The sequence below is a fragment of the Ammospiza caudacuta genome, chromosome 8 (assembly GCF_027887145.1).
Source record: "Ammospiza caudacuta isolate bAmmCau1 chromosome 8, bAmmCau1.pri, whole genome shotgun sequence".
NCBI classification, from domain to species: Eukaryota; Metazoa; Chordata; class Aves; order Passeriformes; family Passerellidae; genus Ammospiza; species Ammospiza caudacuta.
In genome coordinates this window covers 28593872-28610218 of record NC_080600.1, presented here as the reverse complement: position 1 = coordinate 28610218, position 16347 = coordinate 28593872, and the positions used below count along the sequence as shown (strand labels likewise).

The window sequence follows — 16347 nt, the reverse complement described above, 5'->3', positions numbered from 1 at the left end:
GGGATGGGTAAGGTCATCTCCAGCGGTTGGTGGCACCAGGTTATCCCACAGCTCTGCCACCTCCCTGGCTCCTCTGTGCTCTCCTGAATAGTCCCTGTCCCAGGAACAGTAAGCTTGTGACCATCCCACAGCACCCAGCCCTGTCCCAACCTGCTGCGCATCTTTATTAGGATCCATGGACGCTGGGTAACCCCCAACACCCACACAAACCAGGATGGCCCCATCTTCATCTGCTTGTCCTGAGCAGAGCTGGGTACATTCTGAAGACAGGAGGACATTTAATGGAGAAACTTATAACAGAGAATTGTGATACCAGCTCCAAAAAGACACAGTTGGCCAGGTTTTTCCCTGTCACCCATGGCCCCAGCTGTTATATGCACTTGTGGGGTGCTGTCAGTCTCTGTCCCCCAGGCCAGGAGTGGACCCCCCACAGGATCTCACAGCTTGAGGCAGCCAGGCAGCGTGCCAGCAGCTGTCACCAGTTCTCCTCCGTGAGTCCAACACTGTACAGCCAAGCTCACAACTTCTTCTGCAGTGTTTCACTGATGTCTGGCAAAAGGATGAGCTCTCATGCTGGATTTAGCTGCCTTTTTGGAAAGTGATCATTACAAGATATGGACCTAATAGAAATCAGGATACAGCCATACCAGACTCACAGTTTTTATTTACAGTGCCTGCCCTGCATAAGAAGCTGCAGCCCAAGGGAAGTGATGCTCAATCAGGGGGCACAGCCCAACAGAGTTGGTGTCTCCTCTTGACAGGGGGTGTCCAAAGTGTTTAGGAAACAGGGGGTCCCTTGGTTACCGAGCTCCACCTCTGCTCCACGTGCTCCACCTCTGCTGCCCATCTCCATAATGGACAAAGAGCAGATGCTGGCAGGGGAGACGAGCAGAGACCATGGTATTCCCCAGAAATTCCCCAGCAATCCTGTTTGGAGGTAACAGCCCTTAAAAGGCTTCTCTTCCCCCAGCTGGTCTCCTGAGCTCCCCTGAACCTCTGGGGGGTGTCCAGCTCTGTACAGCCCAGCAGCCCTGGCTGCTCCCTGCGTCCCTCTCCTGCCCAGCCCCAAGGTGCAGCTCTCCCCGCAGTGGCTCCGCAGCCTCCCAGACTTGCTTTCGCTGCCTGAGTCACTGAAACAAACCACAGGCAACAGAAAACAAGCCCCGGAGACAGCGGGGTGAGGTGGGGGCGTGCCTGACCCACCACCCGTCCTCTTCTGGCAGCCCAAGGGGAGACCATGATGCTCCTGCAGCAAACTGCAGAGTGGAGGGCATGGAGGGGGGCCTGGGCTGAGGGTCATTGCATCAGCCCAGAGTGGGAAGGGGGTGCAGCAGGGATCAGAATCAGAAATAGGTTAAGGGCTGCTGGAGCTGGAGAAGGAGGTGCTTTGGAAGGCACTGGGGATGGAGATTCCTGGGTCCCTGGGAATGCCAGTGGGTAGGGGGCTTAAAGTGGGATGTGAGGGGACTGGGGTCTTTGAGTGATCTGGGGTCAGAAGTGTGCAGAAGGACAGGGAATGTCATATCCTAAGAGCTGGCAAGCCCTGTGTCCATGTGGAGCTTTGGGGACCTGAGTGATGTGACCCCAGGTTCATGGGGGAGCTGGGGCAGACCCAGAGGATGAGGAAGGCAGGGTATATGAGAAATCCAGGAAATAGGGACCCATGTCCATGGGGGAACAGGGACTGGGCTGTGGGTCTGAGTGGGATCTAGGAGATGAGGTTCCAGGTCTGTGGGGCTACTGGGGATGGAGCCCGGACATTGGAACGCCCAGCTGGAAGCAGCTGCAGGTCCCTCCAGCTGCAAGAGGCAGTCTGCCCCCCACCCCCCACTCCAGTGCTCTCCTCCCACCCCAGGTGGGGCAATAAGGACCCGCGACTTTGCAATGCCCCCCACAGCCCACCCCTGCCCCCCCATCACAGCGCTGTGTGCAGTGCCCGGGAAAGCTTCACCTGTGAGCCGGCGGTGTGGAGCGGAGCCGAGCTGACGTGGCCCTGGGCTGGCTGCGCCTGGCCAGGTGTGCCGGAATGTGTTTGTGCTGGGAGAGGCCGTGCGGCCGGGGTGGGGCCTCTGGGGACACAGGAGACAGGGGCGGGCTGGGGGGCACTCTGCAGCCGGGATGCCATGTGGGATGGGGATACACAGGGGCTGGGTCTTCTGCACAGCAGCACTGGGGTGGAGGGGAGAGGGGGCATGCAGGGAAACGTGTGTGTGCTCAGTTGAGTGCAGCTCTCTCTCTCTCTCTCACACATGCACACCCACACCCATTACACACCCATGCACAGGCTGACACACACACTAGGGTTGGGGTCTCTGCACCCTTCTGGGTGAGGGCTGTGCACAGACTGCCCCCCAACCCAGTGTTCCAGCAGCTTTCTGGGACACTCCCTTTCTCAGAGCCAAGCATGTTTTTAGCAGGGTGGGCATCAGAGTGCCCAGGAATCTGAGGCACTCAGAACTGTTCCACCATGCATCCATGTCCTGGGTGTGGGGAGTGCCTCAGGACCAAAGCCTATGCCCCAGGAGGGCTTTTGGGGTGCCAGAGCAGGAGAGAAGGCAAGGAGGAGGAGAGGAGGAGGAAGCAATGTGCTGGGTGCGGGGAGAACCTTGGGATGGGTAGCCCACACCCCAGGAGGGTTCAGAGCCAGATGGAAAAGGAGGAGGCTGGGAAAGGGTGCTGGAGGAGGAGGAGGAGGCTGGGTGGGGCTCCCGGTGTCCTGGAGCCGGATACTGGCACGGATATGCTGGCGTGGCAAGGCTGGAGGAGGAGGAGGACACACACACCTGCGAGCATCAAGCCAGGCCCCTACCACCTGTGGAACACTACCCCAGGCCTCCTTCCCCTGCACAACCACCTGCACCTCCTGCCCAGCCCCTCTGTGCCAGTGCCCCCAAGCCTGACACAGCTGTGGCTGCCCCATGTGTTGGCAGAGTCCCTTCCCCAGATGACCCCTATGTTCTTCCTCCTTCCCAGGCCCACAGCAGGCAGGGACCCCCTTCTCTCCTCCAGAGCGGTGCAGAGAAAGGGGACCTTGAGCTGGCAGACTTTGTAGCAACCAATTTCCCTGGCATTGATCCTGGGAGGAGATCCCAGGGTACAACCCTGATGGATGCCTCTTCCCAGGAAACAACCCTCTTGGTGCCTTCTCCCACATCCAGTGCTCTCTTTGCCCAGCAGGTTCCCATTTTCCCAGTCAGAACACCACAGCAGTGGAACTGTGCATGGATGAGAGGTGGGTGCAGAGAGCTCAGCCCAGGGTGGAGCTGGCCACAAGCGCAAAACTGCCTGGGGAAGGGGAAACCTTCCAGGTTGCCATCACGGTCCTCCCAGCATGGCAGACCCTGAGAAGCAGAGCAGAGGCAGGAGCACTCTTTTTTTGACAAATGCCTTTATTTGCTACCGGATAGAGGTCTATTGCACAGCAGCCTGGAGGCTGCAGGGCACACAGCCCTGCCCCAGTTCAGTGCTGGACACGGCGGATGGATTGGATCTGGTTGGTGTGGGCCTGGCTGCTGTATTCATTGTACTTCTTGAACTCGCCGTTCTGTCTGTCCCGCTCCAGCACGTACTGGTAGCCCCTGTATCCCGGGTACTGGTATGCCACCCACCTGCAGGCAGAGCCTTGGCTCAGAGCCCCAAGCCAAATCATCCCTTCCCTTCCCATCCCATCCCATCCCATCCCATCCCATCCCATCCCATCCCATCCCATCCCATCCCATCCCATCCCATCCCTCTGTTTGCCTTGGGAGGAGAGGGACAGAAAATACCTAATGGCTTGTATTTTCAAGGAAAAAGTAGCAGGAATGCATCCCTTTTTTGAGGGGGTCCCCCTTCCACATTGTGGGGTTTATGGAGGTGTTTTATGCAAGGAGGTGCTTCTGAGCCTCTGCTCTTGGCACCCCCAGTCCCTGCCCCGCTGGTTGCACTCACGCTCCGGCGTTCACTTTGATGGATGCCACCTCCTTGTTGCCCCAGCCCATGGCCTGCAGCGAGGGATAGTCGTCACTCAGCTCAAACTTGTGACCCTGGAAGTTCTCAGCCTCGTAGAGGATGACTTTGCTGTCATTATGGTTCTGCAGAGAGATAGAGCTGGAGGTCAGCAGGAACCTAGGAGGGTTGGCTTGCCCAGGGATAGGGGATGTGGCATCAGTGTGACACACACCAAGGCACTTTGAGAGGCCTGGGATCGTGAGCAGCTTTGGTGCAATGCATGGGGATGTCCCTCAACCTGGCACCCCCTCACTGGGACACTCCGGAACTGCCCTAAGGATGCTGCTCTCATGTCCCTGTGGTCCCAGTGCACAGCTGTCAGTGAGAGTTAGTGGCTGCAATCTCTGGACCCACACAGACTGCTGCCCTCAGCATCACCACACTCCCCAAGGCTGCAGGAGGGCTCAGGGCAAAGCAGAATGCTGAGAGAGGTCCCCTCAGCTCTGTGGGGCCTTTCTGGGTGCTGGGCACGGTGGGGTTAATGGCTGGGACACTGAGTGATGCAGCACTGTCCCCCGTGCCCAGCCCCCACATGCATCTATCTGCACCGAGGAGCAGTCCTGCCAGCAAAGAGTGATCTTATCGCATCCCCTTTATTAAAGCCTGAACATATCTGCCTGGTGATTATTAAAAGTTGGGGGGGGACCCCCCGCTCGGAGGCGCAGACGTGCCGCTGCTGCGAGCAGCGGTGTCTCTGCAGATGGAGCGATAGAGCCGCGGCTGCCTGGGCACGCCCCAGCTGCCCGCGCTGCGAGGGGACGGGCCCGCGCTCCGAGCATCCCTGCGGTCCCAACAGCTCCTCCCTGCTCATCCCAGCCCCGGGAATCAGGGCTGGGGGACAAGGCCTTGGGACCCCAGCCTGGCAGGTGGCTCTCCAAAGCACAAAGCAGAAAGAGCTGGAATTGTGCTTCAGGCTAAATTTTAGACCTAAAGTGCATCCCAGGATCTCTGCAGGGAGGTGGGAGCTGGTGCGTGCAGCTACTCCTCCACTTCACATGTACCTCTGTGTACGCCTCACCCCTCCATCCCATGGCCCATGTAAGTCATCCTCCAGCCTGCCCCTCATTCCTTCCGTGCTGGGCTACCTGGAGGAGGCTCTGCCTGCCCTGAGCCCTCCCCGTGTGGTGTCCCAGTAACTCACTGCGCATTTGACAGGCCGGAAGGAGAGGAGGTGCTCGGTCCGGTAGCCACTGTTCCCGCTCCAGGCCTCCCACCGGGGATAGTCACCCTTCTCCAGGATAAACTGCTGTCCCTGGTACTCAGGGTACTCGAAGCCTACCCAGCTGGAAGGAAGAGGAGGAAAACCCTCAGAGATGTATGACACAGTCCCCAGGATCAGTCAGGGGTCAGCTTCTCCTTCCCGGGCAGGGGACAGAGACATCCTGGCAGATTATGGGTCTGTCACAGATGTTGGGGTCCTTGCTAGCAGCAAATGTCCCTTTTGAAAGTGGGACCCCTCTCCCCAGATCCACATCATTGCCTCCAACCTACGCCTTGCCTTGGTAAGGTCTCCCTGACTAGCAGATGGGAAAACACAAGGAGCACAAGCAGGCAGGACACACGATGAGGCTGTGTCACAGCTGAGAAAGAACTTGGGAGTTCTGGCTCCCCAGCAGCTCCCAAGAGTGCCTGGGAGCAGTGGGTTTGCTGGTGCGGGGCGTGCCAAGGGGCCGCGGGGCCGGCGGGGCACTTACGGGCCAGACTCCACCTTGATGGAGCGGATCTTGCGGAAGCCACGCTCCATGATGCTGGGGCACTCCATGAGGAACTCGCAGCGCTTGCCCTGGAAGTTCTCCTCCTCCCACACCGTGATCTTGTACTGCCCCAGGGTGTCCATGGCTTCACTGCTGGTCATACGGGTCTCTCGGCTGCTGGCAGAGCCCCACGGATCACCCCAGGGCCGGTGCCCCCCACCAGCCCCCGGCCACCCTCCTGCCTGCTGCTGAGCCTGGCATGCCGGTGGTGCTGCCCTCACACACCCCATGCCACTGGCCCCTTGCCCTCCCAGGCTGGCACGGGGACATTTCCCATTCCCTTTCCTTCCCTGCTGGGGGATCTCTGTCCAGTGAGCCCCAGGTTGTAGGGGGAATTTGCAGTGCCCCATCTCTCCATGTGATGTACCCAGGACTGCCTCTGTTTTTCCCCTCCCAAGCTCCCTGCCGTGGCTCCGGGAGCTGTCTGGGTGCGGTGGCACTGTACCCACTGCTGGGAGGCGGCGGTGACCGCAGCTCAGATGCGGCTGTAGCCCCATGGATGGCTCCTCCATCCCTCCTGCCGGGGTCCCTCCTGCCCCTGTGGCACACAGCGCCCCGCCGCTTGCCCTTCCCCAGGGTGAGCCTTGGCCGGCTGGGGGCTTGCTGTGGGGCAGCGCCTGTGCACGGGGGTCTGGGGCTCACAGCCTGGTACTTACTTGGTCGGAGGGCAGGGCACAGAGGCGGAGGTGGCGGTGCCGGCGCCGGCTTCTCCTGTGGCCCTTTATAGCGGGCGCTGGAGCGGCGGCCAGGGCGCTGTGTCAGCAGCCAGGGGACGGGGCACGGCTGCTCGGCCAGCCCAGACTCCGGCTGTCCATTCCACTTAGGCAGTGTGGCGAGAGCGGCCCCCCCGCGCCCGGCCGGGCTGACAATGAAAGTGCTGGGCTGTGTTTGCGCAGGGGCTCAGGGCACAATGGGCAAAGGGCCTGACGCGCCGCTTTCCTTTCTGCCCCCGCACAATGTCCCTGCTTGGCCCAGGGATTAGGGAGCCAGCCTTTCCCAGGGCACCCGCAGCCTCTGCCAGGGGTGAGGCTGGTGGGAAGGAGGTACCAGGGTGAAGTGGGGATTTACCTTCTGGGAGCTGAGGAGCACTCATGTCCTCACGCTGAAACACAGGGCTTATCTGGGGCTGCCTCTGCCCCTTCAGGTGGGACTCTGCCACCATGGGCTCCTTTTCCAGCCAGGCCCTGCAGGGATTCCTGAGCTGGCTGCAGAATGGGCGCTGATGGACCCCAGTTAAAAGTTTTTAATGCCCTGAGCATTTCCCCTGGCTTGAGAAAGAGCTCCCTGTGCTCCCACTCCCCTCCCACAGGGGCAAGGGACTCTGTGCACAGCTGGAGGGGACCAGCTTCGGGACAGAGCTGCCCTTCACCTGGGCAGGACCAGCCCTGCCTGGAACTGCACCAACCATACAGCTATCTCCAGCAGCTCCTACCAGGAGCTGGGATGGACGAGGCCACCACAGGCTGGAAAGGAGGAAGAGGGCCCTGTTGAGCTGTGAAATCCTGGATGTCTAGGCAGCTGTTTCTTGCAGCATCCCTGTGTAGTCTGTGTGAGGCCAGGCACTCCCCACCTTCAGCTGGGCAGGTGCCACGCTGGCCACTGGGCAAGGGCTGGACCACAGCACCACAAACCTTCCCAGGAAAACTCCAGCCCTTCTGGGGCTCCTGGGCATGGGGTCAGCATCACAAGAGACCATTGTCGGTTATGGAGAGTGCAGTGTGAGCAGCTGGGGGTGGTGTTAGTACACCTGGCATCAAAAAGAATCGGGGACTGAGGGGTAACAGCAAGGACGAGCTGGGGGCAGGACTCGGGGGTCCCCTTCGTGACTCCCCACTGCTCGGTGGCCCCGAGGCTCGGTGCGGATCCGCGCCGATGCCTGCGGGTCCCAGCAGAGGGTGCAGCCTGGCAGCGCTTGGATCGCGCTCAGCTCAGGGACATCAGTGGCCCTTGGCAGGGGACAGGCGCTGGGAAGGCGACCCTCAGCTTGCGTGGCCTGAAGTGCTCCTAGCAGGGAGGGGGAGATGCTCTTGGAGCTGTCTAGGGAAGCAGAAGGTGGAGGGAAGGACAGGGATGCTCCCTGGAGAAGGAAGAGCACTCTGGTGCAGCCTGGTGGCCTGGGGACATCTCTCAAACTGCTGGGAGACAGGTCTGGGCAGGATTTAGGGAAGCCATCACCTTGGCAAAGGTGAGGCAAGATGCAGAGCTAGTGCACTGCAGGGTCTCCCCACAGTGCTGCCATGCCTTGCCTGGGCTGTGAGAACAGAGCTGTGGGGCACTGGTTAGTTTGGGGTGCTTGAGGATGAGGGCAGCTGGGGACTCTAAGGGCCAGGGCACTATGGGGTGTATTACAGAGCCCCAAGACGTGAGGCACCACAGAATACGTGGGATGTGCATGTGTGGGGCAGTGGGGCTGTGCCACGAGGAGCAAGCCAGCCACTCAGCCATCCCCATGAAACAATTGGATAAAAGCACTGGAAGGTGCAGAGGAGAAATCCAGATGCAGACAGTGCCCCTCCCTTGTTCCTCAGCACGTTGCACCCACTGGGATGTGCTTCACCTCCTGCTCGGTACATTCAGGGCAGCCACGTGGGAGCCCCAGCCACAGCAGGGCACAGGATCAGTGGGATCACTCACAAGGAGCCGTCCCTGGCTGCATCCCAGAATGCTGATTCAGCCTGTCCTCTCTGGGCCGGGTGCTCTCTGTCCCCTGCCAGCATTGCATGGCTGGGTCACTGCAAGCCCCCAGCCACCCCTGCCCAGCTGAGACAGGGGCAGAGAGAGGCTGCTGCGGGGGCAGGCAGTGACTCTGCTCAAGGGCAGCTGCTCATGCTGGCTGTGGGAGCTGCTCAGCGCTTGCCCTGGGCCTCCTGCATAGGCTAATTTAATAAGGGCCCCTCTAGCTCCCAGCTCAGCTTGTTCCCTGCACTAGCAAAACAGATCATGTTTCTCAGTGCCACTGGGCACAGCGCGGCAGCCCGGGGGCACGGTGGGAGCACGAGGGCACCCAAGTGCTCCCTGCCAAGACCAGACCATGGGGCTGTACCCTGTGCACAGCTGGGGAGCAGAGCAGGCTGAAGGGCAGCCACAAGAGAGGTGAGGCAGGGGCTGCCCAGAACCCTGAGGCTGATGCCCTGTCTGTGGCAATACACAGCTGTACCCATCCATGTTAGGAATCTAACATCAATGAATCTCTGGTCTGGCTGACCAAGGCAGCACAGCTGTGTGTGGTCCACCTGGCTGGCACCGTGGGCTGGGCCCTGGTCACACCCTGCAGGACCTCTAGCTGCTCTCCCCTTCTCCCCAGCCCGGCTGGGGGCTGGACCAGCCCTCCAGGGGGCTGGAGGTCTGGGGGCTGGGCCCTACAGGAGCAGATGGAGCTGGTGCCGGCCCCTGTTTGTCTTTCTTCCAGTTGCCTGGTGCTCTGTTTGTTCTAGGGATGGCTTCCTGCTGTCAGGGCCAAAACAGGTGGCTTTTATTTGCAGGGTCTGGCTGATTAGATCAGGGGTGGTGTGTCATTGCCCCCACACAGCCCCATTGCTTCCTTTTTCCTCTGCTTTCTCCCCTAGCCTCATTTCTGTGGGAAATCATTCTGCTCGATAATCACTCTCCCTCTCTCTCCAGTCACCTGTGCTTCAGGGCTGCTCTGAACATGGCCACACCAGGACTGGTCAATCCCACCCAAAACCCCTACTTCTACCTACTGAATCCTGGATCCCAGAGCCAAGAGGGTTGCTGGGGTCCCCAGTGCCACTTGTCCCCTCCAGAGGCTTTGCTGGCCACATGAGCCACAGGTGTACAGCACACATCTGCCACAGGAGCCTCCTGACAGGCACTGCCCCGCACAGGGAGCCCTGGCACTTGCCAGCTGCCCCACAGGCACGTGTCCCCTGCGCACACAGCCGTGCCACCCCTGCAGCCAGGAGCCCCTGGGACAGCAGGAGCCTGGCAGATGTTGCAGGGATTAGCTCCCACGCAGGTGCACATGCACACCATGGGCTGCCAGCTGTTCTGTGCCCCTGGCACCACCCCAGGCACGCTGCTCACCCCTCTTTGTGGGGCTGTGGCTGCCCACCCTGCCTGTGGCACCCACAGCTCTGGGCTGCACCTGCAGCAGCCCTCCAAGACAAGGATGCTGCCAGGGACACAGGTTCACCCCGTGCCACCCATTCACCACCCGAGCCTGGCTGTCCCCACATGGGGTGTGCTCAGTCCCCACGAGCTGCCAGCAGAGCTGTGGCCTCACCTGCCTGTTCCCCACTGTTCCCATGGGGACTAATCCCACCTGAAGGTCAGGGAGGCTCCGCCAGCTGCTTACCTCCTGCCTGTGGATTACAGCCTGGGTGTGAGCAGCTGGCAAAGGCTGCTCCCCAGCTGAGCCCAGCCCTGCCGGGGAACTGACTGCAGCACAGAACCAGAAGGGAGCCCAGGGTGGCATGTACCTTTCAGCTTGAGGTGTCCCCTCTGTCACACCTTAGCCAGTCAGAGATGCCAGGCACTGGGGTAGGGGAGGCAGTGTCTGCTCCTCTGCCCCAGATCCTGACCTGGAAAGGAGCCTGCTGCTGCCAGCCACTGTGACCTCCTGCTCGTTACCACAGGTGCCTCAGCCTGGCACCTCCAGGGCACCCCATAGCTTCAGTGTCCTGGAGGAGCTTGCTGGTCTTCACAGTGCCCAGTGCAGACCAGTCCCAGGGCTGCAGTGACGGGGACAGGGGAGCACATCCCAGCCCACACCCAGCCTGGCCTGGGCACAGCTGCTGATGCATGTCCTTCAGTGCACTGTGTCATTGTGGAGGGACACCAGGGGTGAGCACAGCTGCCCAGATGCCAGCTTTCCCTATGGCAGCTAGGGTGCTGCCATGGAGGTGCAGAGTGCAAGATTAAGGCTGGCAGCCCCTGGCAGCCTCAGAGCCAGGGATACCAGCTCAGCTGGCACCTGGCCAAGGTCACACTCCTCCCCAGGGTTCCTGCACTGTCCTGTTGGCCACGTCTGCAGAGGCAGGCACCCCAAGCTGGGTGATGCTCACTCGGGAGGCAGATGGAAAGGTTGGGTCCCCTCCTCCAGCAGCCCTGAGGATCAGCACAGGCGGGGGCTGAACCAGGTGCTGCCACAGGAACAGAACATCCTGCCTCAGCTGCCTCAGGGCTCCTGCAGCCAGCACTAGCTGGGCCAGGAGCAGCAGCCCTGGCAGCCTGCTCAGTGTCCATCCCTGGGCAGGCTGCCCACGCACTTCCCAGAGCCATGGCTGGGAAGAGAGGAGCCCCAGCACTCACCCCTTCCCTGGAGGCCCCGTGGGAGGGTGGGGCTGATGTGCTCCAAGATGCAGGACAAGTATGAACCCTGGGGTTTTTCCCCCAGCAGCTTGAATCCTTCATCAGGGCTCTCCGTTATTCCCTTTTCTAATGGGGGTTCAAAGACATTTTTGGGGCAATTGTAAAACATGTCCCCTCACCCTAGTGGTGTGTGGGTGCAGGGGGAAGGATGCCAGGCTGTACCTATGGCATCCCTGATACTCCCCACGGCCAGGAATGGGCTGGAGTGTGCAATTCCTGCAGTTTCACCACAGCAGAATGCAGATCCATGCCTGGGACCCACCTCTCCTGTCCACCCTGTCTGACAGAGGGGGATAAGCTTGTCCCAGAGCCCAGCCAGACTGAAAACTGCGTCTGCTTATTGTCTTCAGCTGGGGGTGGTGTGTGGGGTGGATTCATTGCCTGGTGACAGTATCTGAAGGTACAGCCTGGCAAGGGGTGTGCAGGACCCCAGGACAGAGTGAGGACAGTCCCTATGCTCCCTGCCCCATGCCAGGAGCAGGCTGGAGTAGCACCCTGGCCTCCAACATTAGCTCATCCCCAGTGTCACAGGCAGCCTGTAAACTGTCTGGGCACCCACAGTGGTGCTGGGACAGACTTTGAGGGGCAGGGAGCTCCTGCTCTGCCTGGGCACCTCCTTCAGGCACAGCAGAGCTGTGCCAAACAGGCTGAGTGGGGTCATATGAGGTCTAGGGATGCTCACACCACCCTGGTTCTCAGCCCCTGAGGTGCCCACACAGCCCTGGGGGCTGGTCCCTGCTGGGGCCCTGGTGTGCTGAGGGCAACCAGCTGCCTCTCCCACATCCTGAAGTGAAGCAGGGCCTGCCCCAGGATGGCACACCCCATCCGGGCTGGGCAGGACATGGGCAGCCCAGAGGCTGCCAGCAGCAGTGCACACCTCTGCTCCCACCCACACCTTCAGCTGCACACACCAGGAAACAGAGCAGCAAGCACACAGGGCATGGCCAGCACTGTTCAGCTCAGCAGAACACACACAGGGGCATACACAGGACAGGGATGCACCAGCTGTGCACACACCTATGCAAATACACAGGCATGCGTGCACATACACACCTGGGTGAAACTACACCTATGTGCAAATCCAAACCTGGGCACTTGCAGCTCCCCAGTGCTCCTCCTGCCCCCTGCCCTCTCCATGCAAATCCTCCTGGTGAGGAACTGTGCCATGGAAATCCCCAGCCCAGGTCCCCAGGTCCCCAAAGCCTTGCCACTGGCCATGCAGAGCCTGGGGTTTGTTTGGGGAACAGCACCACCCAGCACGGACAGCAATACCCTGCTGTGCTCCATCCCATGCCAGCCTTGGTACCCGTGGTGCCAGCACTGGCTCTGACATGTAAAATGGGTGTTTAATGCCCCTGGCTCTGCCTGCTGTGAGGAGCAGCTCACCCCTGGGTGCTAATCCTCCCAGACAGTCATTCTCCAGGTAACACAGCCTCAGGGCAGTGTGCCTGCTGGGGCCATCCCACGTCTGAAGGGTTTCACAGCTTCCCAGTGCCCCTGGGCTGGCAGAGCTGGGGCAGTGACAGCAGTGACAGGGAAGGTGGCAGGGGGACACATAACCCAGGGCACAAGACAGCCCAGAGGAGCTGGAGCAGGCAGGCGAAGGCGGAGGCGGCACGGCCGCGTTTCACAGCCTTGCTCTGCCAGATAGCATCTCCCCCAGGCTCTGCCCCCACAGGGACACACGTGCAGCCACTGTGCAGACAGAGGGTCTGGCTTTGCTCAGAGTTATTAATCATGTTCTGTTTGATCCCAGCCTGAGCAGGGCAGCTGCAGAGGGCTGTGCATATCGGGGGATGTGTTGTGCTTTCTCAGCTTTTCAACTTTGCCAGGATTGGTAGCAGGGGACATGGAGCCTGGAGACACAGCCCCAGGGGGCCATGACCACAATGATGGCCAATCACTGCATCGTCCTGGGGCTGTTCCCAGGCTGGGATGGAGCCTTAGCTCTGGAGGGATGCAGGGAGCGCATCAACCCTGGAGATGCTCTCTGATTTTGGCCCCTACCTACACCACCTGATGGAAACTCCCAAAGCATTTACCCAAACAGGAAGCCTAGGAGATGCCTCATCCTTGCCCCTTGCAGGGGCACCCCAAGGAGGCAACAGAACTCTCCTGCTCTGGGACCAGGGCTGCTGAGCTTTGTCCTGTGTGTAGCTGCATGGGGGTGAGGGAAAGCAGCAGGAACCATCCTATCCCTTTGAACAGAGGTCCTCTGAGCCCCTGAGTGAACAGAGCACACTCCTGAGCTCCTTCACTCCAACCTCTCCTCTGTCCACACTGGGTGGATGGGCTGAGCTTTTTTAGCGTTTGCAGAGAGGCTGCAGATGGGCTCAGGATCCACCTGTAAGCTCAGAGCATCCCTGAGCATGGCAGGACCAGAACAATCCTGTGCTACGGATGTGCCTGTGCCTGAGGGCAGGGCAGAAGCAGCTCAGGGCTGACAGAAATCACAGGCAGGGCCAGGCATAGACAGTAGGGAGGTGAGGGATCTTTCTATTCCCAAAAAATATCCTGAGATGGGAGGAAAGCAGGTTTACTGCTGTCCCATCTCCTAGCTCTCCATGACTCCCTGCAGCCTCCATGGTGCTAGGAGCAGCCCCAGGCTCTGAATGTCTTCTCTGGCTGCTGGGGGAGAGGGATGGGACAGGACATGGAATGGGACAGGAGTCCAGGTCAGGCACTTGTGCTTGGAGAGCAGGGCAGGCATTGAGCAGGGCTGTCCTGGAAGAAACCCGCCAGCTTGCCAGCACCATCCCCCTTATCCTTCCACAGCAGGCAGAGGCAGAGGGATTGCCACCAGCAGGATCTGGCACCTGGCCCGCAGGCTTCAGGTGCACAACAGGAAACACCTGCCCTGGACAGTCAGACAGACCTGGAAGGGCTGGGAAGTGCAGGTCCCGGGAGTGAATCAAGGCAGGAGGAGGTGAGGAATGATGTGACACCCCTCATCCTCTGCCCTGCTCCTGCTGCCTGCTCCTGCCCTCCCTCCTGCTCCTCTGTCAGCAGCCAAAGCTCCCTGGGTGCCAGCAGACCATTGAGACCTACCTGGGTGCTTGGCATAGCCTGCCAAACTCCACCCTGGGCCAGCACTGTGCCAGGGCTCTGTGTGCCTGCCATGGCTCTGCAGCGCTGCCAGGGCCAGGCTGCCCTTCCCCAGCAGACTGCTCCAAGCAGCACTCAGCCACACAGGCAGGATGTGTGTGCCTAGTGTGTTACATGTGCCTGCCATGACATGGGCACATGGACACGTCACAGCCTACAAAGCTGAGCACCAGAAAGGCCATGTGTACCCCTGTCACCTGGGTCCCACAGTGCGCTGTGGCAGTCCCATGGCGTTCCTGTATGCCATGTGTGGATTGCTTCATCTGTGTGCACTGGCTGCTCACTGCCGCGTGTGTTTGGGTGAGACTGCGTGCTGTGCCTGTCCCCGGTGCCCTTTGCTCTGCACACAGGCCGGGTGTCCGTGTGGCACACAGGCCGGGTGTCCGTGTGGCACACAGGTTGTGCGTCCGTGTGGCACACAGGCCGGGTGTCCGTGTGGCACACACTGGGTGTCCGTGTGGCACACACGCTGGGTGTCCGTGTGGCACACACTGCATGTCCGTGTGTCCCGCAGCAGCTGCAGGCAGGCGGGTGCTCCCTCCGCGCTGCAGCGGCTGCGGCAGGGCCGGGTGAGCGCCTGCGGCCGTGCGCCTGCAGATGGGCTGGACCTGCCTAACGCGAGCCGAACGAACAAAACGTTCAGGTCAGGTATTGCACGTGGGGCTCGACGCCAGGCAAGTGCAGAGATGCTCCGAGTTGGGACAGTGTGGGCTGGAGGGGGGCTCTGCCCTGGGCTGCCGGCAGCCCCTTCCTCCCGAGCCGGGTCCGTCCGGGCTGGGTGTCCTTTGCTGCACATGCCGCTCCAAACCGGCTCCTCCGGGGGTAAAGTCTGGAAAGTGGATGCTTGGCGCCTGCTGCCTGGGAAAGCCAAACAGAGCAGGGCCAGGTTAACTGGCATGGCAGGGTGGAGAACAGGCAAGAAAGAAAGAAAGTAAATGGAGGAGGGGAGGGGAACACAAAGGATTGGAAAACACAGGTGAGAGAGAAGAGTTCAGGAAAAGGGACAGGCTGGACGGCGTCCCGCGAGCCCGTTCTCTTCCCTCCCGGGAGTTCGGGTGTGTGACCGGACTCCCAGTCCTTGTTCCGGGAAAGCCCCCAGGATGTTCTCCGTGCCCAGTGCCCTGTTCCCAGCCAGGCAGGCAGGATCCTGGCCAAGGTGTGCTGGGCTCTAGCAGCTCACCTGGCTCCGGTGACACGCTGGCAGCTGTCAGGTGAGTGGCTTCGCCTTCCCCCGCCGGCTCACAGGCAGAAAATGAGGGTGACGCTGGCTGGATGGGGCTTTTATAGTCCCGATAAAAATAGCGCTGGCTGGCCGGTGATCGGGGGGCCGGAGAGATGTGACTGAGCAGAGACAGGCAGGAGGGCTGGGCTGGCGGCAGCGAGCCTTCTCCCCAGCACACCTGTCACAGCTCTGTGTTTGCTCAGAGCAAATATTGACCCAGGGAAGGCAGGCTGGGCAAGGGAGGCGATTAGCCCACCTAGATTAGAGGCAGAGCAGGTCTCTATGCAAACTCTCCAGGGCTGCCTTTGTTAATGGGAGCCTGATGGGCTGATAGGAGCCAGGAGCCTGGGTGCTGGGGTGGTGGGGAGGAGGAGGTGGGGGGGAGAGGAGGAGACATTCATTAACCTGCACTGGAACAACACCAGCTGTCACTTTTCCACCCACCTGCCTGGCTCACTTTGCAGCAGAGATGAGAGGAGAGCAGGGGGCCAGGGGAAGCAGCTGTGAGGATACCCTACCTGGGCAGCTCTAGGATAGCAGTGACTTTCTTGCAGTATTTTGGGCTGCTGAAAAGGCAAGGAGCTGTGAAGTCTCAGGGCAGAAAAGCAAATCTAGTGCCCACCCCAAGCAGTCTGAGTGCCAGTGATAGAAAAGTCTTCCTTGTTCTTACCCCAATCCCCCTACTCATGCTGAAAATGTCCATGGCACACCAGCACAATGCTCACACGTCATTTAGAGCAGTGCACAGACTTCTGAGCTAGGCAGCAAAGCACAGCTCAATAAAACTTTGGGAGCACTCTCTTTGGGAGTGTTCCCTGCATGGCCACACAGGCCAGGAGCCAGCTGTCCTAGCGCAGCAGCTGGAACAGGATGTGTTTCACTCCATGTGCACATGCTTCCCCGTGGGTCACTGCATCCCAGAGTCACAGCACCCTCGTGTCCCAG

General features: G+C 60.4%; 1 protein-coding gene across 1 annotated transcript; it reads right to left on the bottom strand.

Annotated features, from left to right (window-relative positions):
• Positions 1-3460: 3460 nt before the first annotated feature.
• On the bottom strand, positions 3461-13105 carry CRYBA2 (crystallin beta A2). The gene is made up of 5 exons (XM_058809723.1): positions 13089-13105; positions 5685-5858; positions 5132-5273; positions 3931-4073; positions 3461-3608 (listed from the first exon to the last, which is right to left on the bottom strand). The coding sequence occupies exons 2-5, from the start codon at positions 5843-5845 to the stop codon at positions 3461-3463; spliced, it is 594 nt and encodes a 197-aa protein (XP_058665706.1). The 5' UTR covers positions 5846-5858; positions 13089-13105.
• Positions 13106-16347: the final 3242 nt, after the last annotated feature.

Bases quoted from the DNA above. Each gene is read 5' to 3' on its own strand.
- CRYBA2 (XM_058809723.1), bottom strand. From the start codon at position 5,845: ATGACCAGCAGTGAAGCCATGGACACCCTGGGGCAGTACAAGATCACG. The intron at 4,074-5,131 runs GTGAGTTACTGG...ATCTCTCTGCAG, and splicing joins TCCGGCCTGTCAAATGCGCA to AACCATAATGACAGCAAAGT. The intron at 3,609-3,930 runs GTGAGTGCAACC...CTCTGCCTGCAG, and splicing joins ATCAAAGTGAACGCCGGAGC to GTGGGTGGCATACCAGTACC.